At 45.4% G+C, this 27,321-nt stretch overlaps 1 protein-coding gene across 1 annotated transcript; it reads left to right on the top strand.

The window, feature by feature from the left end:
* The first annotated feature begins 8,189 nt into the window (after positions 1-8,189).
* Positions 8,190-26,522, top strand: LOC139393162 (transcription factor E2F7-like). Its single transcript, XM_071141560.1, has 14 exons — positions 8,190-8,368; positions 8,981-9,073; positions 14,673-14,960; positions 15,386-15,545; positions 16,226-16,474; positions 17,910-18,068; positions 18,437-18,574; positions 19,034-19,053; positions 19,090-19,219; positions 19,482-19,569; positions 20,813-21,161; positions 23,246-23,435; positions 23,960-24,321; positions 26,318-26,522. The coding sequence occupies exons 2-14, from the start codon at positions 8,981-8,983 to the stop codon at positions 26,474-26,476; spliced, it is 2,385 nt and encodes a 794-aa protein (XP_070997661.1). The 5' UTR covers positions 8,190-8,368; the 3' UTR covers positions 26,477-26,522.
* Positions 26,523-27,321: the final 799 nt, after the last annotated feature.

Here is a 27,321-nt window from a genome sequence, read left to right as displayed (position 1 = left end):
TCTTACATGCAGCGCTGGGTTTAAAGTGCCCTGACTGTGGGAGTAGTAGAGGCCCAGCCACAGGCAAGCTCTGATACATAATATAAATGTTTACCTTAACAGCCTACACAGGGTGACTGCAAATTCCAGCAAATTGTATCAGTCTTGTTTTTGCTTCACCTGGCGTTATGTGAAAACAAAAACATTGTGTATATGTACCTGAGTGTATAAAGGAATGGCCCGAAGCGACGAACATCAGGGAAGAAAAGTGTTGTGGCCATGGCAATGTGCAGCAGTGAATGAAGCAGGCCCCAACCACACTACTGCACTAGCAGTGCACGTGGAGATTGGTAACCAAACAGAAACGGATAGGGCAGTCCAGACTAATGCCAGATGGGCAACTCCATCTTTAGCCAATGTGATCCTGTCTAATTTGGGGGTTTTGTGCAGAATTATAATTATAATTATTTGGCTAATAATGAAAAAAATGAACAAAATGAAGAGATATGTGGACCCAGTCCATCTCTGTCCGAATACCATCAGGACATGGACACATGATAAATAATGAACAAAATGTCCAACATTGTAAACAAAGGATGTTGCTAGGATATTTTGTGGAATTTCCAGCCTTAGACTTGGACAGGGGGCAGTGTTCTGGAGATAATAACATTTGGCTGTAAGGGATGAAATCACCAAGGCTCGGTCAGTGAAAATTACAGCCCTGTTTTATCACAGACCTAGGTAAAGTAATGAGGCAGATGAAGATGAAGAGGGGAGGTTGTTCTTTTTCTCTCCATCTCTCCACTTCCTTTCCCTTTCTTCTGCACTAATAGAAACTGGGGACATGTTTCATATGGGAGTCAGGGTAAGATGAAAACCTTGAGTACGTTGTAGCAGGAAATCCATAGGATCAATACTAATTCTCTCCAAAACAACAACTTAGCTATACTCATCAGTTTTCCATTGTGGTTGATATGGATCAGTTATTGTACTGGTTCTCAAACTGTTCCATCAACTAAATGAGATCGTGGAAAACATTATTTTTGTGACTACAGGGTGACATACAGTGAGAGAGAAAAAGTATTTGATCCCCTGCTGATTTTGTTTGCCCACTGACAAAGAAATGATCCGTCTATAATTTTAAATAGTAGGTTTATTTGAACAGTGAGAGACAGAATAACAACAACAAAAATCCAGAAAAACGCATGTCAAAAATGTTATAAATTGATTTGCATTTTAATGAGGGAAATAAGTATTTGACCCCCTCTGTAAAACATGACTTAGTACTTGGTGGCAAAACCCTTGTTGGCAATCACAGAGGTCAGACGTTTCTTGTAGTTGGCCACTAGGTTTGCACACACCTCAGGAGGGATTTTGTCCCACTCCAGATCTGCTACTCCACTTGAGATGGTTCGTGTCAAGTCAAAAGCACTCATTTTTGCAATGAATCACTATTCATAAAATGTCTTGGAGTAAGAGTGCTGAGCTATAATCAGTTTTACCTTGAGATCATAATTAATAAGATTATAAACAGGGGAGGCTGATCCTGGGTCAGCACTATTACTATGAGAAGCTTAATTAATACAGTCCTACAGCTTTGACAGGGTCTACATCTCAGTCAATTCCTCTTTCATTTGAAAAGGACAAATGGTAACACTTCATTCATTTTATGCTTACAGTCTGATAACTCCTTAAAATAAATCCTGCTCCCTATGGGGTCATGAAAATTATTCATACTTCATGTTTGGTAACACTTCACGAGGTGGCAGGTAGCTTAGTGGTTAGAGTGTTGCACCAGTAACTGAAAGGTTGCTAGAACAATTCCCTGAGCTGACAAGGTAAAAATCTGTTGTTCTACCCCTGAACAAGGCAGTTAACCCACTAGGCTGTCATTGTAAATAAGAATTTATTCTTAACTGACTTGCCTAGTAAAATAAAAAATGTATAATATTGAGCCAGCTGCCTGACAACATCTATCAAATATTTTCTACAGTATATGAAGCATATTCAACCATCATTTTATTTAAATTTGATATGATTTGATATACTTTTCTGCTGAATGCATGCCGTTGGTACTCCTAACATTCAACACAGGCCAAATCTAGGTCTCAAATGTTATAACTTCAAAATCCTATTGTCACCATCGGTTGGTTGAATGAGGGAGAAACAGAGCGAAAGAGAAGAGGGGTGAGTGGGTAAGAGAGGGGGAGAGAAAGAGAGGAGGAGGAGAGAGGGAGAGAGTAAGAGAGGAGGGAGGGGGTTAGAGAGAGAGGGAGAGAGAGAGAGAGAGGGAGGGAGTGAGAGAGGGAGAGAGAAAGAGAGGAAGGAGTAAGAGAGGGGGAAAGAAAGAGAGGAGGAGGAGAGAGGGAGAGAGAAAGAGAGGAGGAGGGAGGGAGTTAGAAGGAGAGAGAAAGAGAGGGAGGGCATGAGAGAGAGGGAGAGAGAAAGAGAGGAGGAGGGAGTAAGATAGGGGGAGAGAAAGAGAGGAGGAGGGAGAAAGAGAGGGGGAGAGAAAGAGAGGAGGAGGGAGTAAGATAGGGGGAGAGAAAGAGAGGAGGAGGGAGAAAGAGAGGGGGAGAGAAAGAGAGGAGGAGGGAGTAAGATAGGGGGAGAGAAAGAGAGGAGGAGGGAGCGAGTAAGAAATGGGGAGAGAAAGAGAAGAGGAGTGAGTAAGAGAGGGGGAGAGAAAGTGGAGTGAGTAAGAGAGGTGGAGAGAAAGAGGAGTGAGTAAGAGAGGGGGAGAGAAAGTGATGGAATGTAGTTGAGAGGATATCAAAACACCATCACACCAGCCCTTAAGAGCCATATTGATCTCTTGTGTGGTGAGAAAGTGCTAGTGAGAGAGACAAACAATTAAGTGTGCCATTCATCATCAGTGGGCTGGGACTACCAAGACTCTGATCAAACGGGGGCCCAAGGGCACTCCTTCACATGAGCACTTTGTTGCCCACACTAGGGCTGCAACCCAAATGGTACCTTATTCTGTATATAGTGCAACTACTTTTGACCAGGGCTCATAGGACTAACGTAGTGCACTATGTAGGGAAAATAGTTCCATTTGGGAGTCTCCTCAAACAAATGCGACCAACTCGCCCAACTCTCAATAGTATGAACAGTGAAATACGGCTTGGCTCCTCACCTCAGCTCAATGATTGAATCAATGTAGTATTTGTGTCGGTGTATAACCCTAACGATCTGTGCTCTGACAGAGTAGCCGTGTTAGAGGGAGACAGGTTTCCTACGTAAGCCAGCAGCATAAATAGACTGGATTCGGTCCTTGCGCCAGCCCCAGTGATTAAAGACGTCCCCCTTTACAGTGTGTGTGCTAGAGCTCTGGTCAAAAGTAGTGCACTACAAAGAGAATAGGGTGCCATTTGGGACGCATCCTATATAATGTGCAGCCTGCGTAGCATCTGTTGGATTACGACTGAGAAGCGTTCACCTGAGGTTCGCCAAAATGTCCAAGTAACATTGATAGGGACTGAAGTGCCTAAATGGATGTATGCAGGTTTCTATTAAAGGCTCTGAAAAACAGGTGGTGGATTTTATTAGCTCATCAACTTGGCAATATTGTTGCAGTTGGACAAATTGAGAAGACATAAATGATTTGATTTGGTAAAGAATTCTAATGATGAACTGAGTGTCATAAAACCCCTCAAATAATGATAGGAAAGAGATGCTGGCCATTTCCAACGAACTGACAGGGTGATTTTTACCTGTGTGGTTCAAATGGTGGAGCGAATGGCTGGTACTGATGTAGTGAAACAGATGGAATTCTGGCTCAAGGCATCTATCTCTGTCAGGTTGTTTGTCCACTCGCAGGTTGAAGGTGACCTGGATCGTGTTCATTACGCCACACAATGAAAAAAGAAAATGACCGTTTCTTAAATCTAGGTAGTCCCTCCCTGTTTCAGTCCATTTTCTTGTGTATGGTGCCTAAATAACATGACTCAGGTCTTTAAATCTGAGGTAGGAGGGATTATTTACCCCATGCCTTGGGGTCACCCCACCCAGTACCCTACACTAAGATAAGAAAACAGGGAGTGAAGTCTGCTCCGGGGGGAAGTTTCCTGTAGGTACAGAATCACCTCATCTATTGTTTAATCTGTCATCATGGGAGATTTTGTTAACCATAACACCACCAAGCCTCCCACTGTCTCTGCTTGTTTCCCCCAAACCTAACCTTACCATTAGTAAGGGGAAAATGTTAAACTGACCCAAAATCAGTGTCTGGGAATGTTACCTTGCACCCATCTGTGGATGACCTTTTGACCTGTCGGGAGTAATGTACACTGCCATGTCATTAGCTGGCCAGTGGGTGGTGATCTTCCCTCAACCACAGATGCAGAGAAGTCATCCAACCGTGTAGATTATAAACCCAAACAGAAGCCCAGTGGAGCATCTGTCAACCTTAATGACGTCAACAGAGATCCAGGAAGATGGGCAAGTCTCAGCTTGTCCCTGGCAACAAGATCCTGTCGGGGGGTTATGTGTGAGGGCAATAGACAGCTCCCCAAACTACTTTGCTTAACTGACTGAGGAGAGATGATATTCCCTACACCAGGGATGGGCAACTCCAGTCCTCTGTGTCCTGATTGGTGTTCCACTTTTGCCCCATCCTCAGCCAACACACAGGACTCCAATAATCCACTAATCTTGAACTTCAGTTTAGAATGGAATTAGTTTACTCAGCTGTGTTTGCTAGGGATGGAAAAAATGTGTGACACCATTCCAAGGTCTGGAGTTGCCCTCCATGATATAGGGCATAGGGTGCTATTTAGGAAGCATACCCTGTAAATGCCTTGATGCCTTAGGAGGAGTACAAGAAACCTGAGGTTGTCATGACAAAAGGTAATATATGAAAGTGGAAACAGAACAACAACAGGGTTGTGTTCATTGGGGCAGGCAACTTTATAAAATGTTTTGCAACGGAAAATAAAAGTGAACCTTTCTTACTGGACAGTCCATTTCTTTCAGTTTGATCCTAATCTGCTGATGATGCTGTTTCTCAACAGGCCTATGATGATCTCCCATTAGAAAGCTGTCCAGAGAGCCCACTGACTAAACACTTTTAGCATCATGCTAATGCACGCACTCATGAAATGCCATCCCTTCAGTTAAGATCGATCTGTGTCCCAGGCCGCTGGGCTTTTAGCAGTTCGCTAACAATGTTATAAATGGAGATGGTCAACTCAAGCTTGCTGTTTATTATGAATTACTGTGATGAGATGTGGTGAATCTATTCCCTGTTCACATCAGGCAGGTACTTTTTCTGAATCACTCTGATGCATGTGAAGGTTTGTGTTTACCAACTAAACAGCTATTCAGGGAGTATACAGTTTTTAATATCAACCCCAAGCCAAAGTTTCTATCAACCAATGCATTTTATAATACACACACACACACACACACACACACACACACACACACACACACACACACACACATACACACACACACACACACAGGTATAATATTTAAGACTGTTGGACAAGACATACAGTATGTGACTGTATATTGATGGTTAAGAGGTAATCATTCACAAAGCCAATGGCAGATGGAACACTTGTTTGCCTCTCAAGCATGCTGTGTTTAGCAGACAGCTGTTGTGGTCCATGAAACCCCTTCTCTATGTTTGTTCCATCTGTGTTGCTATGGACACATGAAAACCAACGCTGTCACCAGGGGACAGCTAAGCCATAGTCCAGGGTTCTCCAACTCTGGGCTTGGAGAGCTACTGATAGTTAGCAGGGAGATAAAATCACCTTGTCTGATTCCTATCGAGTCCTAGTGCTTTGCCCAGAGAAAATTACACAGACTGCAGCCCAAATGGCACCCTTGCAGCCCAAATGACACCCTATTCCCATGGCCCCTGGTCAAAAGTAGTGCACTATATAGGGAATAAGGTGCAATTTGGGATGCATCCAGTTATATCACAGCAGAGTGGGCTGGGGATACTGCCACGGAACTCTGCCACTCTGCCAGGCTTCTCCTCTATGCTCAGGACTTAATTTGTATCATAGGCATTGTGCTGCTATAATAGGATGCTACTACTGGGTTTCCATACAAATTGTATACAAACCGGATAGTAGCATCCTATTATAGCAGCACAATGCCCATTGTGCTGTGTTTTATTATGAATATTTCCCACCGATACTGGAATAACCAAAGCTGACGAGCAGAGATGCATAGTAACAGCAGTCCAGATACCAAACATTACAGTAAAGTTTTTATTTTTATTTTTAAATGGGGCCCATCCAAAATGTCAGCAGTTGGAAGACATTTTGAGTCGTTTAAAGGACTGCAAATATTGGCTAACGCTCCTCAGACTAATGCACATTGATTTTTCACAATTCCCAGGGACCTGTTAAGGAAATGTCATGGTGGCATTCTGAGGCAATTAGAGTGGGAGGCTGGATGCAGCCGAAAGTGCAACTGCTCTCACTATTCCACAGTGCCAAACATAATGTGACTGACCAGAGGTAATGTCTTTGGAGTTCAATCTGAATGTTATTTTAGAATGTATCAAAGATGCAAGAACAATTTGTGGCTTCTAATATTGGTGCAGAGGGGAAAACTGATGTGACATTTCATGGATAGCATTTATGAGCATCTGAATGATCTATACCCAAAGAGGTGGGCAATGCCTCTTGTTGCCAGTTAACAAACTCTCTCCCTAAGTAAGCTTCATATAATAAGATGAACGGGATGATGACTTCACAGAGGACATTGAATATGATGCTTCACACAAAGTAATCCTACGGTTTTTCTTTCTAACAAAAGGCAATGCCACGACACTGCCTTGGTGAGACAGACAGACACACTTGTGAATACTGAGAAGAATGGGCTATCTACTGTAATGGATCCAATGACATAGCCTACGATCAGCTCTTTGGGTGACAAATAGAGCTTTCAACAAATCCACATTGTTGTTAAAAGTATATTGCCATCCATCCTGTCCATGCAGATGTAACAGTATAACTTTAGACCGTCCCCTCTGCACACATCAACAACAGTCACCCACGAAGCATCGTTACCCATCGCTCCACAAAAGCCGCGGCTCTTGCAGAGCAAGGGGAACTACTACTTCAAGGTCTCAGAGCAAGTGACGTCACCGATTGAAACACTATTTAGCGCGCACCACCGCTAACTAAGCTAGCGTTTCACATCCGTTACACAGAGAATGCAACATTGCACATTTGACATATTAGTCCTTCAGCAGACATTAGTGCATTCATCTTAAGATAGCTAGGTGGGACAACCACATATCACAGTCATAGTAAGTACACTTTCCCTCAGTAAAGTAGCTATAAGCAAAGCCAGAGCTAGAAGGGGGGCTTCAAAAGCAAGTGTTCGTTCAGGAAAGTTTTTTTAACAGGGGGAGGTGAGGAGGGAGATTATTTAAAATACTCTTTAAAGAGGCAGGGTTTCAGGTGCTTTGGGAAGTTGCTATCTCTCTGAAAGTAGATATATAGCATAGGCAACCAGGACCAATCAATAGCCAATTGTTCTCCTTTGCTAATTTTGCACTGTATACATTTACAATTCAATAGTTGCTAATACATTAAATATGCAATCCCATGTATCTGAGAAACATTTAGTTTTTTGCAAATAAATCAAGAATATGAATTATATATTATTTCTGTAAACCTACATTTTTTCAAAGTAAACAGTCTTGAAATATTGGGCGGGGATTATGGGATAACCGGGACAACTCGAGGGACTGGGAAAGCCTGAGGGCGGGACCCTGGGTATTGGGCTCCTCACGTTACAACTTTTCGCGCGGTGTCACAGGTAGAATGAGCGCCACCCACTCCTGTCCCATCTGTTTCCCTGAGCCACGCTAGCTAATTAGATGGAACCGCAGTGGGTCCGTAGTCGATACATGCAACAACAACGCCTCTGTGATTAAGGTTATTAATAGGGTTTCTAAGTGCGCGGCTATGCCACTCAAACACCATGAACAGCAGCAGTCAAACTGAACAGCACGAATCTCAGTCAAGACCGCGCGGACTGCCCCGCCAAGAATCTTTAGAGGCGTGGCTGTTGCCCCTTGCCTATTGGATAAATCAATTGTACGCGTCACAACATCTAGATGCTGATTGGCTCGACTGAGTGAAACGCATGAGAGCGCCAGAAAAAAAAGCTTTAGCGGGTGTTTTTGGTTGTAGCTATTCCTGTTCAGTAATGCAATTCCAACACAAGTAACTTCAGCGGAACAGGAGAAGTTTTACAGCTGGATATTAGAAGAAAGCCCGCTTATTTAAGAAATTAAAGTTATGTTGATTTGAGTTAAACAACGTACCACCAGTAAGTCTGTGCAATTGGAGATACTGTACGTTGGTATTGACAACTTTATCTTCTTACGATAAAGGAAACGCTGAAGAAGGTGAGTAAATAATAATCACTAACGTTAGCTAGCCTAGCTACATACAGTAAGTTAGATGACAGCCAGCAGGTAAATAATGTAGCAAGGTATTTATGTATTAAGTAAATAGACAAATGTTTTGTTTATTGATTAACAGTATATATACTTTTTGTCTTGCAACCTGCTAGCTTTTAGCTAGCTAAAGTTAAGTGTCACGTTGAATGGATCAGTATTAATACTCAATTTGCCCAAAGAAAATATTTCCCAAGATTGCATCCTTTTTTTGCAAAGTGTTTCCATTGTGTACTATAGCTACAATTTAGCTATTTATTGTGTATTCGTCTTGTCATCAGGACTTTTACAGTAGCAATATTCAATGTGTCAGAATTAGATGTGATAGTAGATAGTTAGCTTGTTAGCTAGCTAGATTCGTCAGCTAACGTTAGGTGGGCTAAGGTCTTTGCGCCAAAATCTTCTGACCACTGATATCTTACGGCCATTTAATAGATCGATCTATTTGCTGTATTTGGCTATAGCAAAGTAGTGACTGAAATATGACTGTATGAAACTAAATAATTACCTTTCTGCACAGTTCAGAGGCAAATTAATATGATATGGCTAATTGTTTTTCAGATGGAAGTTGAATGTCTAGCTTTGAGAGATCTCATAAGTCCAAAGAAGAGCAAAGCAGACATGGAGGAAGTTGGAAGCAGAAATGATCAGAAGGTATGTTTTGATTCCAAGTCAAACGAACCCTTCAATTCCTTATTATTTATTATTCCTTATTGAAGAGACACTCGGGAAACAATCTTCAGAGTCATTTCCTCTTTTTGTGAATTTGTACCACTGTTATATGACATGCCTGGAGTGTCTTGAAATAAGATTATTTCTCACATGAACTAAAGCAATCAATCAAATTGATTTATAAAGCCCTTTTTTACATCAGCCAATGTCACAAAGTGCTGTACAGACACCCAGCTTAAACCCCAAACAGCAAGCAATCCAAATGTAGATGTAGAAGCACGGTGGCTAGAAAAAACCCCCTAGGCCAGAACCTAGGAAGAAACCTATAGAGAAACCAGGCTCTGAGAGGTGGCCAGTCCTCTTCTGGATGTGCCGGGTGGAGATTATAACAGAACATGGCCAAGATGTTCAAAAGTTCATAGATGACCAGCAAGGTCAGATAATAATAATCACAGTGGTTGTAGAGGGTGCAACAGGTCAGCACCTCTGGAGTAAATGTCAGTTGGCTTTTCTTAGCCAATCATTCAGAGTTAGAGACAGCAGATGTGGTAGAGAGTGAGTCCAAAACAGCAGGTCTGGGACAAGGTAGCACGTCCAGTGAACAGGTCAGGGTCCCATAGCCGCAGGCATAACAGTTGAAAGTGGAGCAGCAGCATGACCAGGTGGACTGGGGACAGCAAGGAGTCATCAGGCCAGGTAGTCCTGAGGCATGGTCCTAGGGCTCAGGTCCTCTGAGAGAAGAGAGCGAAAAAGAGAGACAGAATTAGAGGGAGCATCCTTAAATTCACACAGGACACCGGAAAGGACATGAGAAATACTCCAGATATAACAGACTGACCCTAGCCCCCCAACACAAACTATTGCAGCATAAATACTGGAGGCTGAGACAGGAGGGGTCGGGAGACACTGGCCCTGTCCGACGATACTCCCGGACAGGGCCAAACAGGCAGGATATAACCCCACCCACTTTGCCAAGGCACAGCCCCCACACCACTAGAGGGATGTCTTCAACCTACTACCCTGAGACAAGGCAGAGTATAGCCCACGAAGATCTCCCCCACAGCACGAACCCAAGGTGGGAGCCAACCCGGACAGGAAGATCACGTCAGGATCACGTCAAGAGCACCAGTAAGCCAGTGACTCGTTCCCCGTAATAGGGTTAAAGGCAGAGAATCCCAGTGGAGAGAGAGGAACCGGACAGGCAGAGACCCCAAGGGCGGTTCATCGCTCCAGTGCCTTTCTGTTCACCTTCACACCCCTGGGCCAGACTACACTCAATCATAGGACCTTCTGAACAGATGAGTCTTCAATAAAGACTTAAAGGTCGAGACTGAGTCTGCGTCTCTCACGTGGATAGGCAGACCATTCCTTAAAAATGTTGCTCTATAGGAGAAACCCCGGCCTCCAGCTGTTTGCCTGCTGGAGGCCTGCTTCTTATGACCGTAGTGTACGTATGTACTGCAGGATCACATCGGAAAGATAGGTAGGAGAAAGCCCATGTAATGCTTTGTAGGTTAGCAGTAAAACCTTGAAATCAGCCCTAGCTTTGACAGGAAGCCAGTGTAGAAAGGCTATCACTGGAGTAATATTATAAAAAATGTTGGGTTCTAGTCAAGATTCTAGCAGCCGTATTTAGCACTAACTGAAGTTTATTTAGTGCTTTATCCGGGTAGCCGGAAAGTAGAGCATTGCAGTAGTCTAACCTAGAAGTGACAAATGCATGGATACATTTTTCTGCATCATTTTTGGACAGAAAGTTTCTGATTTTTGCAATGTTACGTAGATGGAAAAAAGCTGTCCTTGAAACAGTCTTGATATGTTCGTGAAAAGAGAGATTAGGGTCCAGAGTAACACCGAGGTCCTTCACAGTTTTATTTGAGATGACTGTACAACCATCAAGATTAATTGTCAGATCCAACAGAGGATCTATTTGTTAATTGGGACCTAGAACTAGCATCTCTGTTTTGTCTGAGTTTAAAAGTAAAACATTTGCCACCATCCACTTCCTTATGTCTGAAACACAGGCTTCCAGAGAGGGTAATTTTGGGGCTTCACCATGTTTCATATAAATGTACAGCTGTGTATCGTCCTCATAGCAGTGTTAACATTATGTTTCCGAATGACATCACCAAGAGGTAAAATATATAGTGAACCTTGAGGAACACCGAAATTTACAGTTGATTTGTCAGAAGACAAACCATCCACATAGACAAACTGTTATTTTTCCAACAGATAAGATCTAAACCAGGCCAGAACTTGTCCTTGTAGACCAATTTGGGTTTCTGGATAGGGAGCCATTTATTATATTCAACATAGGAAGGCCAAGCACAGGAAGCAGCTCTTTCAGTAGTTTAGTTGGAATAGGGTCCGGTATGCAGCTTGACTGTTCAGAGGCTCAGACTAGTTTCATCAATGTGTCAAGAGATATAGTATTAAAAACTTTTTAATTTATTTTTTAAAATAATTTTTACCCCCTTTTTCTCCCCAATTTCGTGGTATCCAATCATTTTTAGTAGCTACTATCTTGTCTCATCGCTACTCCCGTACGGGCTCGGGAGAGATACACAACCCAACCAAACCGCACTGCTTCTGAACACAGCGCGCATCCAACCCGGAAGCCAGCCGCACCAATGTGTCGGAGGAAACACCGTGCACCTGGCAACCTTGGTTAGCGTGCACCGCGCCTGGCCCGCCACAGGCGCGGTGCGCGATGAGACAAGGATATCCCTACCGGCCATGCCCTCCCTAACCCGGACGACGCTAGGCCAATTGTTCGTCGCCCCACGGACCCATGACACCGGTCGCGGCCGGTTGCGACAGACACTGGGCGCGAACCAAGGGTGGCACAGCTGGTGCTGCAGTACAGCGCCCTTAACCACTGCGCCACCCGGGAGACCCAGTATTAAAAACTAGTGTCTCCCTTGATCCTATGTCTTGGCAGTGTTGTGCAGACTCAAGACAACTGAGCTTTGGAGAAATACGCAGATTTAAAGAGGAGTTTAGAATTTGCTTTCTAATGATCATTATCTTTTTGTCAAAGAAATGAAATGATCACTGCTGAAGTGAAGGCCATCCTCTAATGGGTCATGCTCCTTTTTAGTTAGCTTTGCGACAGTATTAAAAAAGACATTTTGGATTGTTCTTCTTCTCAATTAAGTTGGAAAAATAGGATGATCGAGCAGTAGTGAGGGCTCTTCGATACTGCACGGTACTGTCTTTCCAAGCTAGTCGGAACACTTCCAGTTTGGTGTACCGCCATTTCCATTCCATTTTTCTGGAAGCTTGCTTCAGGGCTCAGATATTTTCAGTGTACCAGGGAGCTAGTTTCTTATGACAAATGTTTTTTGTTTTTAGGGGTGCGACTGCACCATGGTATTACGCAAGATTTAATTTAGTTCCTCAGTTAGGTGGTTAACCGATTTTTATACTCTGACGTCCTTGGGTAGGTGGAGGGAGTCTGGAAGGGCATCTAGGAATATTTGGGTTGTCTGAGAATTTATAGCGCGGCTTTTGATACTCCTTGGCTGGGGTCTGAGCAGATTATTTGTTGCGATTGCAAACGTAATAAAACGGTGGTCCAATAGTCCAGGATTATGAGGAAAAACATTAAGATCCACAGTATTATTCCACGGGACAAAACTAGGTCCAGAGTATGACTGTGACAGTGAGTAGGTCCAGAGACATGTTGGATAAAACCCACTGAGTCGATGATGGCTCCAAAAGCCTTTTGGAGTGGGTCTGTGGACTTTTCCATGCGAATATTAAAGTCACCAAAAATGTGAATATTATCTGCCGTGATTACAAGGTCCAATAGGAACTCAGTTAGGAACGCTGTATATGGCCCAGGAGGCCTATAAACAGTAGCTGTAAAAAGTGATTGATTAGGCTGCATTGATGTCATAACTAGAAGCTCAAAGGATGAAAACTCAAGTCTTTTCTTTTTTTTTTTGTAAATTGAAATTTTCTATCGTAAATGTTAGCAACACCTCCGCCTTTGCGGGATGCGCAGGTATATTGGTCACTAGTGTAACCAGGAGTTGAGGCCTCATTTAACACAGTAAATTCATCAGGCTTAAGCCATGTTTCAGTCAGGCTAGTCACATCAAGATTATGATCAGTTCATTGACTGTAAATGCCTTGGAAGTGAGGGATCTAACATTAAGTAGCCCTATTTTGAGATGTGAGGTATCACAATCTCTTTCAATAATGACAGGAATGGAGGTCTTCATTCCAGTGAGATTGCTAAGTCGAACACTGCCATGTTTAGTTTTGCCCAACCTAGATCAAGGCACAGACAAGGTCTCAATGGGAATAGCTGAGCTGACTACACTGACTGTGCTAGTGGCAGACTACACTAAGCTGGCAGGCTGGCTAACAGCCTGCTGCCTGGCCTGCACCCTATTTCATTGTGGAGCTGGAGGAGTTAGAGCCCTGTCTATGTTCGTAGATAAGATGAGAGCACCCCTCCAGCTAGGATGGAGTCAGTCACTCCTCAGCAGGCCAGGCTTGGTCCTGTTTGTGGGTGAGTCCCAGAAAGAGGGCCAATTATTTACAAATTATATATTTTGGAAGGGGCAGAAAACAGTTTTCAACCAATGATTGAGTTGCAAGAGCCTGCTGTAGAGCTCATCACTACCCCTAACTGGGAGGAGGCCAGAGACAATTACTCGATGCCGACACATCTTTCTAGCTGATTTACACACTGAAGCTATGTTGCGCTTGGTGAGCTGTTTCATCCTAACATCGTTGGTGCCGACGTGGATAACAATATCCCTATACTCTCTACACTCGCCAGTTTCTCTCTACACTTAGCCAGCACCATCTTCAGATGAGGCTTAACGTCGGTAGCCCTGCCCCCTGGTAAACAGTGTATGATCGCTGGAAGTCTAATACTACGGAAAATGGAGTCGGCAATGACTACGGTGTTCAATTTGTCAGAGCTAATGGTGGGAGGCTTTGGCGTCTCAGACCCCGTAACGGGTTGAGGAGAGACCAGAGAAGACTCGGACTCCGACTTGTTGCTTAATGGGGAGGACCGGTTGAGCATTCCTACAGTATTTCCTTCCAGAAGCCATGAGAAAATTGTCTGGCTGCTGGGACCGTGCGAGAGGATTTATATTACTATCTGTACTTATGACCCTTGGGATTGTGCGAGAGGATTTATATTACTATCTGTACTTATGACCCTTGCCTAATGATTGTGTCTGAAGCTTTGCTTGCAGCACAGCTATCCTCACCATAAGGTGATTGTTGTCCTGTATATTATGAGTACAGCCATTCTTAGTCTTCATGTTAATGTTGCCACTTAGCTTTGGCTGGTGGAGGTTCTGTAGAACCATGTCCAGATAAAGCGTCCGGGGTGGAAAAAGTTGAATGAAAAAAGTTGAGCGAGGGGGGGAATATGTATGTATGTATGTATGTATGTATGTATGTAGGTGTAATATTATAAACGGTAATTAAAAAGTAAAAACCGAAGATAGTTATGTTTACGTTATTTATATGAAGTAGATCCGCCTACAAATGCAACACATTTCATATCACTCCACCCCACTTAAGTTCATAACATTGTGCTCCTTCCCAGGAGAACAGATGTGTCGAGCGAAGAAGAACCACCCCTCACAAGATGGACACCATGCTGCTGTATGGCAGTAAGCCTCCCACCCCGGAACACCTCCAGAGCACCCCTGTTAAGCCTTCTGAGCGGGGGGCCCCTCCCCACGCGGACCCCTGGACCCCCACGGCCAACCTCAGGATGCTCATCAGTGCTGCCAGCCCTGACATCCGCGACAGAGAGATGAAGAAGGTGCTGTTTAGGCCCATTGAGAACGAGAGAGCAGTGGAGGATGTCGAGGTGGATGGCCCGTGCCAGGTACCCTTTGACCACTCACCGACTGCACCCCAAATGGCACCCTGTTCCCTTTATAGTGCACCACTTTTAACCAGGGCCCACAGGGCTCTGGTCAACACTAGTCAACTGTATAGGGAATAAGATGCCATTTGGGACACTGACACTGACCTCCTATACTGAATTGATGGTGATGGCCGCCTTTGGGCAAGCATTTAGTAATGTGCTATGGGTAATTTGTATGGATTGAGATTAGCAAATGTTAACATATCCTACCAGCAGTTTCTGGCTATCTTGAATATACAGTGACATTATCATACTGTTGGATTTTATTATCATCTTCCAACTGATGGATTTATAGATGCTGAAATCTTAAAAATATCATGCTGTAGTAAATTACAATTCTTGACTCAATGACTTTCTTGACAATGCTTTGTCTCTCTGATCAGTTTGATGTGGTGGACGAGGAGGAGGAAGAGGGGGAAAGGAAGCCCAGCAGGAAGCAGAAGAGCCTGGGCCTGCTGTGCCAGAAGTTCCTGGCCCTGTATCCGGACTATCCAACCTCTGACACCATCAGTATCTCATTGGATGAGGTGTCTACCAGCCTGGGTAAGAGCCAATGAATCCAGAGAGGGAGGTTACAGCTACACCTGGGTCATGTTCATCAGGGCAAGCGATGTAAAATGTTTTGCAAATGTTTCAACAGTCCCTCCCTGTTTCAGTCCGTTAAATAATAAATGCCATTTAGCAGACACTTTTATCCGAAGCAACTTAGTCATGCGTGCAGACATTATACATATGGGCAGTACCGAGAATCGATCCCACTACCCTTGTGTTACAAGCATCTTGCTCTCGCAACTCAGCTACAAATGACCCGTTGTCTTCCGTTTTATGACTAATGAACACGACCCGGCTCAGGGAGGCTGCCATAATTGGTAACCGCATAGAAAGGAAGACAATAATGGAAATAGCTCATAAAACAGATATTACATTAGCTATGTGAAATATCACGCACTATTGGATTTTGGAAATGGTTGCTATGGATACCTTCACGCAGAGCCCTCGTATCCCACTGTACCTTCCAGAATAGCACCAGGTTGTAGTATAAACCAAGCAATGTCTGAGACTGAGGAACGTTAAGATGCAGCCAGACATGGTCTGCTGCGTCATTAAATCCTGTTGAGGTACCTTAGTTAGAGCTTTGTTTTTTAACCAGCTCACATAACAGAACACTGACATCATGTTGCTGACCCCAGTCTGACCTGTCCCTGGTGTCTGTCTGTCTTTAGGGGTGGAGCGGCGGCGGATCTACGACATCGTAAACGTCCTGGAGTCTCTGATGATCGTGGGGCGCGTGGCTAAGAACCAGTACGTGTGGTACGGGCGGCGGCGCCTGGGGTTCACCCTGGCCGAGCTGCAGAGGATGGGCAGGCGGCAGCGCTACCACCTGCACATGGAGCAGGCCGGGGAGGGTGGTCACAGAGAGGGAGCCACCACACACACCCCAGAGGAGGGAGGTGAAGGAGACTCCAGCTGTGGTGAGAGCAGAGTAGGGGGAAATTGCCCCCAGACGCTGACCTTGGGTTAGTTTTACGTTGTCCTAAAGGGACAATCTGCGATTGCTACATCAGGGGCGGCTGATGGACACAGGGTTGAATTATTATAATTTGGGATGTGTGACTGAAGCTAGAAGTTTGGTGTCAATGCATGTATGTCAATGGGAGATTTGGAGTGCCTTCATGCTCCGTCTGCAACCCAAGTTTGGATTTGTTTGGATGTGCAGGGTGTGTGTTTGACAAAATAATTTTGTCTGATTTTCTGTCTAAATAACAAGATACTTTCTAGACCGCAATGTATTCAGGTCAACCTTCTCCATGATAGGAGTAGGGTGAAGTTGCCCCTAGACGCTGATCTTGGGTCAGTGTTGCATTTTCCGCACTAATGGTTAAGGTTAGGATTGGGGGGGAATCTTCTCACGACAGGTAATGGATCACTTATACCCTGTGTCGTTATTAGTCAAACAGTCTGGTTAATTAACTTCAGCGGGCGTTTGGAGATTACTAGTTAATATGTGCCACATCAAAAGCTCAGCCGCCAAGCTTCGCTCCTGTCGCCATTCCTCTGCTGTCATCTCCCAGTTGTATTAGTGATCCATCACATTGACGAGGAGCGCTTGGTCATCACACACATTAACACAAAGAATCCCATCAGCCTTGATAAACCCGTGAGGCCGTTACCCCCCTACCCTCGTCTCCATGACGATGAGGAATGCTTTTACTGACTTGGGCTTAAAGGCAAATTCTTAAAAAAAAAATGTAACCTTTATTTAACTAGGCAAGTTAGTTAAGAACAAATTACTATTTACAATGACGGCTACCCCGGCCAAACCCTAACCCGGGACAACGCTGGGCTGTGCGTTTCAACGTGGCTAATTGGCTAACTAGGTAGCTGCATGTAGCTAGCTAACAGAATCCAAAGCTACTGTTCCCTAGAGAGGCAGTGGTTGCCTTGGATCTGGCGTCCCGTCCTGCAGAACACTAGGCCTTCCACTTCCCGTCATAACGTCCCTTTGAGAGGCGGGCAGGGTCACTTTCTCTCACTGAATAAGGAACGTTGTCGTTCGTATTCTGGTCCTGTTTGACAAGACCACCTGTTTGACAGGTAACTCAGGACTTGAATCAAATATCCATCGTTCTCTGTAACACAGACATTAAAGTAGTATTGTTATAGGAGGAGGGTGTGACATGCTGTAGGTCAGATTCAAACCCATGCTGACACTGGTATGTAAACTGCTGTCGGCAGCACTAGACCATACAAGCCACTGCAACGCCCTATTCATTAGTGCACACCATCGCAAAAGCAGAAACAAGTTCAGGTAGTTCCCTCCCTGTTTCTGTCCATCTTCTTCCGTTTGCCACTTAGTGAATAGGACCCAGTATTCCCTTTAACTTTGTTCTGCTTGTCTGTTTGCAGCGGCCGCCAGCACGAGGAAAGACAAGTCCCTACGCATCATGAGTCAGAAGTTTGTCATGCTCTTCCTGGTGTCCAGGACCCAGACGGTCACTCTGGACGTGGCCGCCAAAATCCTCATTGAGGAAAGCCAGGACCCCGCCAGCCACAGCAAGTACAAAAGCAAGCATCCTATTACCTACATAGTGCACGACTTTTGACCAGAGCTCATAGGGATCTTGAGGGTTTTGCTGTGCAGTCAAAGAGCCTCTGACACAACATCAAGTCCAGGTAGTCCCTGGCTGTTTCAGTCAGTGTCTTCCCTTTGGGGCCTAATGATCACAACCCAGCCACCAAATAGCTGCAGGTTGAAGTTTCCCCTAGTACAGGTCTAGGATCAACTTCTCCTCTAATAATCCTAACCTTAAACATTAGTGGGGAAGGTGCAAAACTGACCCAAGATCAGTGTCTAGGGGCAACGTCACCTCCAGACATCCCTCCCATTGGCCTTTTTACTGTGTTGTTCAAATCTGATTCAAATCTGTCTTCAGCTAAGGTGCGGCGGCTGTATGACATCGCCAACGTCCTGACGAGTCTGGGATTGATCAAGAAGGTCCACGTCCGGGAGGAGAGGGGGAGGAAGCCTGCGTTCAAGTGGATCGGCCCGGCAGACTTCCACAGCAGACATGGTAAGATTGAATTGAAATGATTTGGGTAGTGAAAAATACAGCCAGATGTGGATCCACATAGGATAGCACTTAAAAGCATTCATTAAAACACTTTTCACACAGTGGTCCTCGGTGGTAAATAACATCACTCCCATGTTGGTTCAGAAGGGCATCAGCTTAGTACATAGGGAGACCATCTATTAAACAATATTACAGTGAATGGAAATGGATGCATTATACATTTCTAATGGAACTGTCTTCTACTAAAACTACTCATAAACCTGTCTACTGACCAAGACTAACACGCTCTGGGATGAATTTCCCCTAGGCACAGATCTAGGATCAGCTTCCTCTCCTCCTGTCCTAGCCTTAACTATTAGTGTGGAAAATGATAAACTGCCCCAAGATCAGTGTCTAGGGGCAACTTCACCCTACTCCTACTGACACACAGAACTCACTGACCACTCTGTTTTTCAACAGAGGACTCAGAGGCTGTGGCGGCCATCGCTCTTCCGGAGGCCATCGCTCTTCCGGAGGCCATTGCTCTTCCGGGCGGCAGGAAACAGAAGCTGGCACGCCATGCCTCCTTCAATGTGGTGCCCACCTCCGTGGCCAGCCAACGCCGTGTCAACTCGGCTCCCAGCAGCCCACGCAGAGAGGTCACGGGTAAGGAGTCAGGACAGACAGCTCACATCACAACTGGTTCCCAATGAACCAGTTGTGATGTGGGTTAGAGCACATAGCTGTCAACTGTCAACCAACTACTAATCTGTTGATATGCTAGGGTTACAGGTCGGGGTAAGACTAGGATAAGGTTAAGGGCAAGCAGCTAGTTAGCTGAACATCTACCAACCATCTATTTGGGACCATTCAAATAAAGTAATGCCTGTAAATGTAATTAACTCACGTCTCCCTCGGTTCTGTCCAGGTCTGCTTCCCCAGTCAGTGGACTATTCCAGAAGTTGTGTGAGCAACAGCGCTGTGTGCCGGCTGCAGTTTGGAACCTCTGTTACAGGGTAAGTAGAACACACACGGAAGGAGGCTCACACACACACACACACCAAACATCCCAGGCTGCTACCAATCTTGTTCCTAATCACGCCATCACTTTTCATACGCCATCCAGTGGTAATAACCTTAGATTTACTGCAAACAATCTACAACTTCTGTGTTGCATTTCATGATCTATTACACTGCCTGTTGCCAAGGACTAGCTTGTTGGTTGAATGTAATGACACATCAGGTCCACTGGTATACAACAGGGCTGCCATGTGAATAAAATATATGAATGTGTCCCAAATGGCACCCTTTATAGTGCACTACTTTTGACCAGAGCCCTATGGGAGCCCTATGTGCCCTGGTCAAAAGTAGTGCACTATATAGTGAATAAGGGGCCATTTGAGACATGGCCTATGGTGATTTAGTTGCAACTCAGGAACAGGAAACTGGGCCCTTAGAGGAAGTGATGCGTGCAAATGACCAGCTCCAGAGGCTCCGGCTTGGAGTTTTTAATAGGCCCGGCTGAAGCTCTCCGCAAACTGTTATTGGTCCACGTCTCACAGTTCATTTCATTTCTAAAAGGTGGTTTTCGTAATGGTTGGCTTTGAGTTTTTACTCTTACCCTGGTGTTTGTTTAGGCTGGGTTTAACATGTTTTACATGAGTTGGCTGCAGTGTCTCCTGGTCCTCTCGGTTTCTGACCATTTCTACTAGGGATGTGGTGGCTATTTCACCGGTGGCCAAGCCACAGCCGTCTCAAGGCTGTTGCTGCTCTAAGTGTTTTTGGAGTGGGGATGGAGGAGTCGTAAAGGTTGCTGGTTCCAAACTGCTGAGAGGGAGTGGTTTTTTGTTGTATTTTTTACAGTTGAAATCTGGTCTGGCTAATGCACAGTCACCACATTGTTTTGTTGTTGTATTTTTTACAGTTGAAATCTGGTCTGGCTAATGCACAGTCACCACATTGTTTTGTTTTTCTGGAAAAAATAGCATTTAAGGACTTTATTACTATATGTTTCTACATTCTAATGTCCCATCTTTTTTTATAAACAGTATAATGCAAAGGTGTGAAACTCAATTCCTAGAGGACCATGTCTGATTAAGACCTAGAGAGTTCCTAACTAATTAATATCATTCATTGGAACAAAAACCCGCAGACACTCGGCTCCTCCAGGAAATGAATTTGACAGCCCTGCTACAGAGCATTTGCTTGGAGAGAATGACAGAAACACATGTCTAAGTTGGTTCCTCTGTGTCTTTGCAGTGTCTCCCACCCCAGCGGCGGACTTCAGAGCCCCGCCCACAGTGACGGCAACTCCCTGCTCTGCTCCCCGGGCCTAGCCCCCCTGGCCGTGCCCGTCCACCCAGAGGGTTCATACGTGGGACCCCTGTCTCCCCATCCCCACCACATGGCCTATCTACCCAGCCTGTCCCAGGCCTCGGTGGTCATGCTGTACGGAGGTCCGGAGGCGCAGGATGGGCTTGACTGCCTGACCACGGAAGTTCAAAGGTCACCGGGGTCAAGGTCCAGAGAGAACATCCTGGAGAAGAGGAAGAAGGATGAAGGAGTGGAGGAGAAGAGGGAGTCACCTGAGACAGAGCTATCTGAAAAGGTGAGTTTGTGGAGAGAAAGTGAAATCCACAGATGTACTGTGGATCTCTGACTGACCATGAGCCTGACACGCTTCAGGTAGTCGTTGTCCATATTTCCACACTGTACCTAGGACCACCTCAGACCTTAGATCACTGTAGATCATCCTCCTCCTGCCAGACCAATCACAGTAATGTATGATCCACATTTAAAGGGGAAGTTCAGTGTTTTACTACTTAACGATAGACGGTTCTTCACCCTGAAAGTTGTGAAAAACGAAACTTTTTAATTAGAAGCGTGGTGATTTGACAACCGATAAGACAGGTCAGGGAGAGCGACACCTCATACTGTAACGTCTCAGGCCTAGATTCAATCAGATCAAGTGTTAACCGGCGATAGCTGACACCCTCATAGCTGATGTGTCGGAGGTGGAACTGCATTGGCGCTGTCAAATCGGTCTTGATCATTGTCAGGAAGCCACACCGTCCCACTCACGTTAAAGTTCAGAAGGAGAAAGGATAGGCTACATAGAAATAATGACGAGTTCTATCAGTGTTCAGTCTTGTAAACGAGGCTGCATGGGATTCTCATAATGCGACTCTGTGCAGCCAGTGGCAATGTCTGCTTTAGGTATAATGACGTGAGCTGCTTGTGGATTTCACAGCTCTAACGCAGTTCCACCTCTATGCCAATGTCACATAAAGCAGATCTGATTGAATAGAACCCTCAGTCTTAATAACACACTGGTTGGTTTCCAAGGTGACCAGTACACTCTTTATGCATTGTCAATAATGAGCTTCCCAATGATGCCCTTTTGTTATTTATAAGTGACACACACTGATACGACTGCTGAGAAGTCACACACGCATTAAATTAAAATCTGAATCACTGCATGCTCCCTGACCAGGATAAAAGGATTCCAAGTTGTAATTAAACACAATGACATTATCATGTTGGTGATGCCTGTTATATTTGTAATTGTACAAAACCCCAGACTATTCATCTCAGCCTCTCACTTCCATTCAAATTGAGGAGCGAGAGAAGTCATGGTAGGTGTGCTCAAATCCACAGTATTTCTTACCTACCAGTAGTCTGGTACATTACCTGAAGCAGTCACAAAATCCTCTGCAGAGGAAGCGTAGCCGTTCACATTATTTGTGCTTGAAAAATTAGCAAAACAGAGCTATCATTTTTGTAGATGAGCCATGCAATTTCATGGCTCATTATTTGAGAGGGAAATGTGATCAAAGCTCATCATAAATTAATTATGGGATGCACTAGGGAGCGCTGCAGCATTGGGCTGTGGGAGGGTCACATTAAAAACTGAAGAATAGGAGCTGATCGTGGACTACAGGAAAAGGCGGGCCGAACAGGCCCCCATTAACTAGTGTAGAGTTTCAAGTGCCTTGGTTTCCACATCACCAACCAACTATCATGGTCCGAACACACCAAGACAGTCGTGAAGAGGGCACGACAACACTTTTCCCCCTCAGGAGACTGAAAAGATTTGGCATGGGTCCCCAGATCCTCAAAAAGTTCTACAGCTGCACCATCGAGAGCATCCTGACCGGTTGCATCACCACCTAGTATGGAAACGGTTCGGCATCTGACCGTGAGGCGCTACAGAGGGTAGTGCGCACGGCCCAGTACATCACTGGGGCCTAGGACCCCCCCCCCCCCCTCCCTTTTGTACACTGCTGCTACTAGCTGTTTATTATTGTTGTACTCGGCGCACTTTACAAATAAAGTTTGATTTGATCTTCCTTTACACACGCATCGGGCTCCGGGGGGAAGTTTCCCTACACTCTTAGAATGCAAATGTGCCATCTAGAACCTTATAGGGTTCTACAGGCTATACCCGTGCAGAGGGTTCTACCGGGAACCAAAAAGGGTTCTCCTATGGGGACAGCTGAAGAACCCTTTTTGGGACCCTTTTCTCTAAAAATGTAGGTATATTTCTAGGATCAGCTTCCCTTCCTCAATCCTAACCATAATTATTAGTGGGGGAAATACAAAACTGACCCAAGATCAGCATCTAGGGGCAACTTCACTCTACTCCTCTCAAAATGTCTCTTGTTTTTATTTTCCTAGAGAAGGAGAGTGGAGGGAAGGAGTGTGGAGGGAAACAGCTGTCAGATGACCACCAGCCCAAGGACCAGCTCCCTAGGACACCCAGGGGGGCTAGTCAGGGAAGAGGCCCTATTGAGAGTCCTCAGAGACGGGGAGGTGGGCAGACAGAGCCCCCACAACAACCTGGTCCGGCCTTCACACTACCTCTATGTGCCTAACTCTGCAGGTATGCTATGTTAAAAACAACTCCGTGCCAGTCAGTCAGTGTTGCAGTGTTGCGCAGTTAATGTCTCTTATCCACACTAGCAGCTCTATGTGCCTAACTCTGCAGGTATGCTATGTTAAAAACAACTCTGTGCCAGTCAGTCAGTGTTGCAGTGTTGCTCGGTTAATGTCTCTTATCCACACTAGCATCATTTTTTTAGTTTGCGTCTCTGAAACATGACCTTAGACTCTGTGCCAGGATGGATATTGGACTGTACAGGTAGTGCTGATAGACTTGTTGTCTACCTCAGTCCCATGTAGGGATTTGTAGTCTTTCAAGGATAAAGGCATTGTGAGTGATGATCACGCCTATTTTTCTATGTTCTTGTGATTTTTGGCTGCACCTCGTCTCCTGTTGGTTCAAGCGATGTCTACTCCCCCTCCTCATGGTTCCATAGGGCGCTGGTCAAAAATAGTGCACTAAATGGGGAATAGGGTGCCATTTTTCACAGATGACTCATCCTCATTCACCCCTCTCCCCTCCAGGTCTCAACAGTCTCAACTTCCTCCTCTCTGCTGGTCAGACGACAGGCGGCCTGACTCTACCTGCTGGCACCCTGCCCTATGTCCTTGTGTCCTCCTCCACCCTCTCCCCCTACCCACTCATGGCCAACCGGGGCGATGCCAATCTCAATTTCAACATGTCCACCATGATGTCCCCCGCCTGCTTCGTGGTGGGATCCGCCGGGCCCTACACAGTGGCCGGAGCCCCGGAGTTCAATGGGGGGGCAGTGGCGCCGGCCCTCTCCAGTCCAGAGCAGCACCCGCTGTTCGGGTCGGCACCCATACCTCCACATTCTCCCTTGGAGACCAGGCCGTCTCTGACCTTCAACCAGACAGAGGCACAGGTGAGATAGGCAGGAAGACAGACAGACAGGAAGGAAGATAGATAGACAGGTGGGAAGATAGATAGACCGGCAGGAAGACAGACAGACAGACAGACAGGCGGGAAGATAGACAGACAGGCGGGAAGATAGATAGACAGACAGGCGGGAAGATAGATAGATAGGCAGGCGGGAAGATAGATAGGCAGGCGGGAAGATAGATAGATAGATAGGCAGGCGGGAAGATAGATAGATAGGCAGGCGGGAAGATAGATAGATAGATAGGCAGGCGGGAAGATAGATAGATAGATAGGCAGGCGGGAAGATAGATAGATAGATAGGCAGGCGGGAAGATAGATAGATAGATAGGCAGGCGGGAAGATAGATAGATAGATAGGCAGGCGGGAAGATAGATAGATAGATAGGCAGGCGGGAAGATAGATAGACAGGCGGGAAGATAGATAGATAGATAGACAGGCGGGAAGATAGATAGATAGACAGGCGGGAAGATAGATAGATAGACAGGCAGGCAGAAAGATAGATAGACAGGCAGGCAGAAAGATAGATAGACAGGCAGGCAGGAAGACAGACAGATAGATAGACAGGCGGGAAGATAGATAGATAGACAGACAGGCAGAAAGATAGATAGACAGACAGGCAGGAAGACAGACAGACAGGCAGGAAGATAGATAGATAGACAGACAGGCGGGACGATAGATAGACAGACAGGCAGGAAGACAGACAGACAGACAGGCAGGAAGATAGACAGATAGATGGACAGACAGGCGGGACGACAGACAGACAGACAAGCAGAAAGATGGATAGACAGACAGGCGGGACGATAGATAGACAGACAGGCAGGAAAACAGACAGACAGACAGGCAGGAAGACAGACAGACAGACAGGCGGGAAGACAGACAGACAGGCAGAAAGATAGATAGACAGACAGGCGGGACGATAGACAGACAGGCGGGAAGATGGGAAGATAGATAGACAGGCGGGAAGATAGATAGATAGGCAGGAAGATAGACAGGCAGGAAGATAGATAGACAGACAGGCAGGAAGATAGATAGATAGACAGACAGGCAGAGAGATAGATAGACAGACAGGCAGGAAGACAGACAGACCGTGCCTTAACCACTTCACAAGGATCAGATTATATTTGGAAAGCAGTTAAATCCGGTCACATGATGTATGACCTTTTGTGTAGCAGACAAACACTGGAAATGCCACCGTCAAACTCCGTTTATCATGTTTTAACTACTCCACAGCAGTTCAGCTTTTGTTTGCTTTAGATTATCCCCGAAAGGGAAAATATAGCTTTTTTCACCTCAGCAGAGTTCATTCATCGTTTGGTCATTAAAAGACAATTAAACTCCCCAACATAGCGCTGATGACATCACTCTGTGCCTCGAGAAGACACTTCTCAGACTCCGGTTGCATCCCAAATTGGACTCTATTCCCTATAGCTATAACTCACTACCTTTGACCAGAGCCCATAGGACTTTTGTCTAAAGTAGTGCATTATGTAGGGATTAGGGTACCATTTGGGACACAAGCTCACTCGTTAGACTCTTGGCGCAAAATGAAGGGACATTATTAATGATTGGACGAGCCAACGTGTTCAGCCATAACAAATGAATCAGCACACGGTCTCCCATCCCTGCTATGCACTCCCTCTCCTAACATTGATGGAATGAAGACTGTATACAAGTGGTCTGTTTCCAACAGGTGGTTCGCTTGCTCTGCTTAGAAATGTATAGCTAGGTTTCGCAGTGCCCCCCCCCCAGTTCAAGTTGAAATGTGTCCTTCGCTGGAAAACATTGTTTCTTAGAATTGAATTGAGTGGTATTTTATAAGGCTGGTATTTGGAAGAGGGGGTGAGGGGTAGATGGAATACTGTCACAGTGATACTCTACTGCCAGAGTTGATTATTCATCTGTAGTGAGATGCTCGGCAGAGGCAGCTTTCCTTAAACTGTGTGGTTTCAGGGCCTCACTCTCTTGTCTCTCCTCCACAGACACCACAGACTCCCAAGGAGGAGGCGGCAGCTGGCGGTGGCTCCAAGGCCTTCTTCCAGACGCCAGGGACCCTGGGAATGGCCACCACAACCCCCGTGGCCCGCCGACGAGGCTCCGCCCAGAGGAGGCTGGACATCAGCCAACCACTGACCAATTAGAAGTCTGGGGACCTTTTAGAGTGGCAGTGGCTGTTAGCTGTGGCCTGAGAGGAATGGACAAATGTTGCTCTCCGGCTAAACGTGCTCTGACTGCGCTAGCTTTGGCTTTAGTCCCCACGCTCTGACTCTCAGGGTATCTTTTCTGTATGACCGAACTGTGTTGCTTTCATACCACTGGTGCTTCGCCTTATGAATGAATGCTAGTCTATACGATACCTCCTTTAAGTGCCTCATCATGTAGGGCGAAGTTGCCCCTAGACTCTGATTTTGGGCCAGTTTGCAGTTTCCCCACTAATGGTTAAGGTTAGGATTGGGGGAAGGGAAGCTGATCCTAGGGGAAACTTCACCCTCGAGTTCCTCATGATTGGACTGTGGGACACCGATAACTATCAGAGGACACAGGGAAGCAGTGTTGTCGTCTTTTGTTTTAGTGCCCTCCTGTGGTGGGAGTTAGGTACCACTCATATTTATTTTTCTAGTCCATCTTCCATAGAAAGATTGAGCTACCTTGGTAATCGCTCCACCCATGACTTTATTATATCCCAACGTTATTTATATATTAACTAATATATCTGTTGAGTAACAATTCTGATGATGTTACTCTACTTTTAGCACTAAGTATTTAAGAATATACTTCTGATTGTTGAGTTTCGCTGGCTCTGGAGGGATTCTGTAAAAACGGTATCCGTAGGAAAAGGGAAAACAGTTGATCATAGGTGAATGATATCTGTGGAAGCTGAAAGGTTTCCCATGATGACACATTTCAGAAACTGGTGTTGGTAATAAGTCATGACGTCGAAGAGATATCGATACGCTTCTCGGTTGCACTTCTAGCGTGTAACTGA

Source organism: Oncorhynchus clarkii, chromosome 33 (genome assembly GCF_045791955.1).
Source record: "Oncorhynchus clarkii lewisi isolate Uvic-CL-2024 chromosome 33, UVic_Ocla_1.0, whole genome shotgun sequence".
NCBI lineage: Eukaryota > Metazoa > Chordata > Actinopteri > Salmoniformes > Salmonidae > Oncorhynchus > Oncorhynchus clarkii.
This window is presented reverse-complemented; position numbering and strand designations above follow the sequence as displayed.